Source organism: Medicago truncatula, chromosome 3 (assembly GCF_003473485.1).
Source record: "Medicago truncatula cultivar Jemalong A17 chromosome 3, MtrunA17r5.0-ANR, whole genome shotgun sequence".
Classification (NCBI taxonomy): domain Eukaryota; kingdom Viridiplantae; phylum Streptophyta; class Magnoliopsida; order Fabales; family Fabaceae; genus Medicago; species Medicago truncatula.
Window position 1 is genome coordinate 28108944 of NC_053044.1, and position 5870 is coordinate 28114813.

General features: G+C 32.5%; 1 protein-coding gene across 1 annotated transcript; it reads right to left on the reverse strand.

The window, feature by feature from the left end:
* Positions 1-2921: 2921 nt before the first annotated feature.
* Positions 2922-5609, reverse strand: LOC25490771 (calmodulin-binding receptor-like cytoplasmic kinase 2). Its single transcript, XM_013604671.3, has 6 exons — positions 5217-5609; positions 4813-5054; positions 4256-4421; positions 4062-4151; positions 3603-3901; positions 2922-3402 (listed from the first exon to the last, which is right to left on the reverse strand). The coding sequence occupies exons 1-6, from the start codon at positions 5452-5454 to the stop codon at positions 3076-3078; spliced, it is 1362 nt and encodes a 453-aa protein (XP_013460125.1). The 5' UTR covers positions 5455-5609; the 3' UTR covers positions 2922-3075.
* Positions 5610-5870: the final 261 nt, after the last annotated feature.

Here is a 5870-nt window from a genome sequence, read left to right on the forward strand (position 1 = left end):
TCCATCCATCCACCTTATTTTAAAAATCCATTGGATCACCTAAAATATTAATAATAATCCATTAGATATAAAATTATTTTAAACATGATTTAAATTAATTTTGTTAATAAACAAATAAGCTATATTTTTAATTATGGGGGCCTAAAAAGAAATATTATGATTTTTTAATCAAATGATTGGCCCATAAGATTCAGCCCACTGAATTAAAAAAAAACAGCCCATTAACAAAAAAAACAGAATATATGGCCACCGGAGATCCGTCGGTCAACGGTGGTGATCGGTGGTCAATGCCGGTGCACCACCACTTTTTATTTATTTATTTTATTTCAGTTTTGTCAAAAAATAATAATTATGTTTTGGGCTTAGAAAAGAATAAGCATTGGGCTTAATTAAAAAAGGCTTTCTGAATGTTATTACTTTCTGCATCAATTAATTAACAAAATAATTATGTAAAATCAATTAACTAACTAAAAAATTATGTAAAACAAATTTAAAAAATAAATAATACATTTTATTAAATGGATTGCATGGATAATCCATCCATTTAAATTTAATAATGGATGGATTGGATGGACATAAAACATAATATGGATGGATTGGATGATTTTTTTTCAAAAAAAATTGATGGATTTTAATGGACTAATGGATTTTTTTAATCGATCCATTAGGATCCAAATCCATATCCATCCAATCCATCCATTTTGCCATCCCTAACTACCAGAGAATAATCATTATGTATGCACGCTCGTACATGTACGTATGTATGTTCTTAGCGTTGTGCTGTGTTGTGCAATTGGGCAAATGTCTTCCCATTGAATATGAAGAAATCAATTCATATTATAAAGGTTTTCCTATGTTTGAAAACTGAACCGATCTTCAACTGTGTTAGGTTCAAGAAGGCATTCATGATTGAGATGAGGTAGTGAAAATGCTTTAGGATTGTCCCAAACTTCAAACTCTAAAAATTCAAAAGGTTTGTTTGTCACATGCATGTATAGTTACTAAATTTTACATGTTCTTCTCTTCATGAATTTTTACAAATCCTGTTTTTTTCTCGGTTTGACAGGCGAGGTGTTCAACAACCATAGAGGAATGGGAATACCTATATCATGCATGTGCCAAAATGTCTTTTCCTCTCATCTAACAACATGTAAAATTATACATTATGAAGCTGATTTTTCGATTCGCATCATATTATTTGAAGTATGCGTGACTTTTACAGGTTACGACCATTTGCCCTAATGTTAACAAATATCCAATACGGAGCCCCCAAGGTTTAACATATTAATCCTCGTCCAACGATCTCTCCCGCATGTAAGTTGTCAATCTCCGAATCTTATTAGCTGGTGTTTTCGTTAGTTTCTATGTATTGGCAAACTGTAAAGTGGATGGACTCAAAATGTTGGTCTCATTTATGAAATATCTAAAGCTGAAATTAGTGGTATTATGGTGATTATGCAATTAATCTGGACAAAAGAAGATCTCAAACTGGTGGCATTTTCACTCTCTATCGAAATGCGATTAGCTGGAAGTCTAACCTTCAGTCTATAATGTGTTTGTCCACCACTGAAGTATAATATATAACTCTCACTGAAGCAATCAAGGTAGCTATATGGCTGAGACGAATCATTCCTGAGCTCGAAAGCAAGGAAATCCAAACCACAGTTTCATGTGATAGTCAAAGTTCAATTTGTCTCTCTAAAAACCAAGGTTATTATGAGAGGACAATACACATAGTCGTCATACTGCAAGTGGATCTTCGGGTTAGTTAATTAGTTAAACTAGCTGTTGGATAAGTTAGAGTGTGATTCGATTATAATTAGCTTTATAATTAGTTAAACCTAGTTGTTGGATAAGTTAGGAGGATGTGATTTTCTTCCTAAACACCTTTGTAACACTGGTTTTTAATATTTAGCATGATCATAGTGATGATATCGACCTCGATATCTTGATAAATTTTATGTGTTCATCTTTCTACTTTCTGTAATATGCTATTCTGCGCAAATTTCAGTTTCTATTTTAATCAAGTTTTAGGAATCTTCTTGTCATAATTTTACTCTACTGTTTCATAACAGAATGCATGTGTAAAGACTATATCATGTGTATTTTTATACTATCTACTTCTTCAAAGAAAATAAAGTGTCAATGTATCAGACCAATGTGGGGAGTGGATTCTGAATGGATGCAACCTCTACAGTCTATGAGCTGTGGAATGGATTACTTCTGCAAGTTAGAATAATACTCTCTTTGAAGTGGACTCTAAGGTAGTTACAGTCTTACAGATAGTATAAACGGTACTGGCAGTTTAGCTTCTGAGCCTGCCTTCATATTAAAATATTAGAAGCACTGTATTAGCTCTAATTCGAACTGCTTAGTTAAGCATGTAAGGCGATAGATCAATATGGTTTCTCACTCGTTACCAAAGACAGTCGTTGCAATGATTATGATTATGTTTCCCATGGTATTCAAGATTTTATTGCAAGTGAAGTGAAATGAAATAATAATCTTTTTGTCCAAAAATATAAAATAAAATGCATATATGTCAACATGTAAGTTGATGCAGGGTCATTTTGTGACATGCTAATAGACTTGATTCAATAACATATGGTTCTGTCAAAAAAAGTTAACATATATCATTCCATTGTACTTGATGCAATACCATTTTGTGACATGCCAATAGACTTAATTAGATAATCTATTATAATTAATGTGATATTTTTGTATCAAGAATAACAATTCAAGACATAAAACTAACAGATTATGTGACAAAGAGATCATTCAGTGTTATCTGACTCATTTTTTCATATATTTTTAAGTTTCATTTCTTCATTTTCTCCCTTTTGTTTCACAATCTCACCTTATTTAGTCCACCAAAACATACTTTCCACACTCAACAATAAAAAACCTTGAGAATTTCAAAATGGAAGAGGGGGAAAAAACTCATGAAACTAATACCTTAAAGTAATGAACATGATACAAAAAAGAGCTGCATTGCATGCATTGTGTTGTATTGTATTAGCTATTTACTATCCAGATTCTATAAAACCAATGAACAAATTTGAGAAATGAATCTATTTATGCCGAGACAAATTGAGGTCTCTTATCGCCTGCAACACCAAATGTCTTACGTCTATTCTTTCTAGAATCTGTCTGAGGAAAGTCTGAAGAATGGTGAGAACCAATGGCAGGAGGACGAGAAGAGACTCTGTCTCTAAACTCTTTCCGTATTTCCCATAGAACCTCTTGACAATTCTTCATCGATGGACGCAATCGTCTCACAGGTGCAAGACACTGGAAAGCAAGCTTGAGAACCTTTTGTACAGCTTTGTTTGAGGCTGAACTTCTCCTAAGCCTTGGATCCATTGCAATCACAGCTTCTCCTTGTTTTAACAACTGCATTGCCTGCATATATACATGCAAACTATGTTAGTCTAATCCATTAAATGATTCATGATCAAGTTGTTCATGAATTGTAAGTTAAATCGATCAGAAGTATACGAGTTCGATCCCAATTACAACGTATTCCACATTGATCTATACACTCATAATAAGTATAAATACTATCTTTATAATTAGGAGATTAGTTTGACATAAGTACTTACCCATTTAATTGTAACTCTCTCATTGAGGGGTTTCTTTGGTTCAACTGGATGTCTTCCTGTCATGATTTCAACAAGTAACACACCAAATGAATAAACATCACTCTTTTCCGAGAGTTGGCGTGTTCTCATATAATCAGGATCCAAATAACCGGCTGTTCCTTTAACTTGAGTTGAAATATGAGTTGCATTAGGGTCTTCTGGAGCCAACCTTGCAAAACCAAAGTCTGCCACTTTGGCCCTTAGACTGTCTGTTATTAAGATATTTGATGCCTTGATGTCTCTGTGAATGATCGGATGATCTGTCAATCCAACAATAAGGATCGTTGTAAGAACATAAATAACATGACAATGAATTTGTTAGCATAAACACTTCTGCGACCGTTTGGGAGAACTTATGAAAACAACATGTGAAGTCAAGTCAAAAGCAACTTATATGACTAGTTTTAGTAAGGTATTTACCTGTGTACATATGAAGGTATGTAATTGCATGAGCTACGTCAATCGCTATGTCTAGACGCTCACTGATTTCTAGTCCATTTCCCCTCACACCTGCATTAATAATTGAAAATCTCTATGACATTGTATCATTTATATGCTATAGGAATTGATTATAAAGGTAATGTATATTTCAGTAGGCCAGTTCTTAGACTTACCATCTAAATGTTCCCTGAGAGTTCCATTATTTACATATTCAATAACAATAATCTTATCATCTCCATGCTCCAAATATCCATACCACCTTACAAGATTCAGATGCTCAATTTTTGACAAGGTGTTTATTTCATTCTTGAACTCAGCCAAATGCTTCTTTTGTACATCCTGTCAATAAATATCGCTATATCAGAATGTATAAAAGCTAACAAAGCTGTTTATGTTTGGTTTCTTTTGTAGAATTGATTATGACATGTTTGGATGTGTTCGTGTATAACTGATTTTGCCTCTAGAATCAATTCTAACTTGAAGCTAGAATTTCGAGTTCTTGCTTATACAAATTGATTTTTACACTCAAGTTTATTGTTCAACAACGTTTATGTCTAAACATAAATCATTTTACATTCAACTCACTTTTAGCCTGAATCAATTTTACAAAATCAACTCGTTCAAAATTAATTTTTGTCACCGCAGAACCAAACACACACCAATTTCAATCACATTTGAACTAATTCTAAATATGAGAAATGATCAAAAAATGAACTTTTTAATGACATACCTTCCTGGCACACTTTACAGCCACAAGAGATCCATCATAAAGCCTTCCCTTATATACAATTCCAAAAGCACCTTCACCAATCTTATTATCTGGAGAGAATTTTCCTGTTGCCTTGTAAAGTTCCTCAAATGAGAAATTTCCCATTCCAAGCTGACTTCTTGAAGTGCTAGTTGGTGTTGAAGATTGAGAAGATTTCCATTTTGATGAACTCTTAGAACTATCAGATGATACATCTGTTGAAGCTGCATATTCCAATAAAATCTTTATTTTACAAAACACATGACTATGATCAAATATAAATAAAAAAGTTTTCCTTTTTCATAATCTCAAAACAAGTATATATAAAGGGTTGACCAAAAAAAACATCATAGTTAAATAAATTGTAAAATATTGATCGTACTTACATGTTACTCCTCTGACTTTATTCCTCGAGGAATCATTTGCAACAGCTTCTGAGGTTGTTTTTGTTATCAATGTAAAAAAGCTTTTGAAAACAGACTTGAAATATGTCATAGTACTATGATTATGCTCATGATTGTGCTTATTTGTGACATTGGTATTGCTTGCACTACCACTTTTGTGACCAATTTTGTTTCTTCTTTGGTTAGATTGATGCAAGTTTGGGCTTGATGGTTTCTTCATTTGTTGAAGCTAAAGAGTATTCAATTTCAATAACATCTCTTTTTAACCAATATAATCAAAAGGAATATGATTTAAGTTGCTTTCATCTTTTGTTGTCTTGTGTAATTTCATTCAAACTTTTTGTTTTGTTTATTTGTTTTTGTCCTACAAAAGTGTTTTTTTATTTTCTGTCTTTCAAAGTTTAACATTTTATAAAGAAAGAGTGTTATCAGCTACCTACCAAGTCAACGGATCAACAGTCAAGAAACCAAACAAAATCAAGAATTAAATTAAAAAATTTAAACTAAATAAAAGGAAAATATTAAAAACTATTTCACGTCAATTATTTTAAAACTCGGTATCTAACACAAAAATATCGACTAAGTTTAGAGGACCAATTTTGTTGTCCTTTAGAGGAGGTACAGAGTTGAAACCCG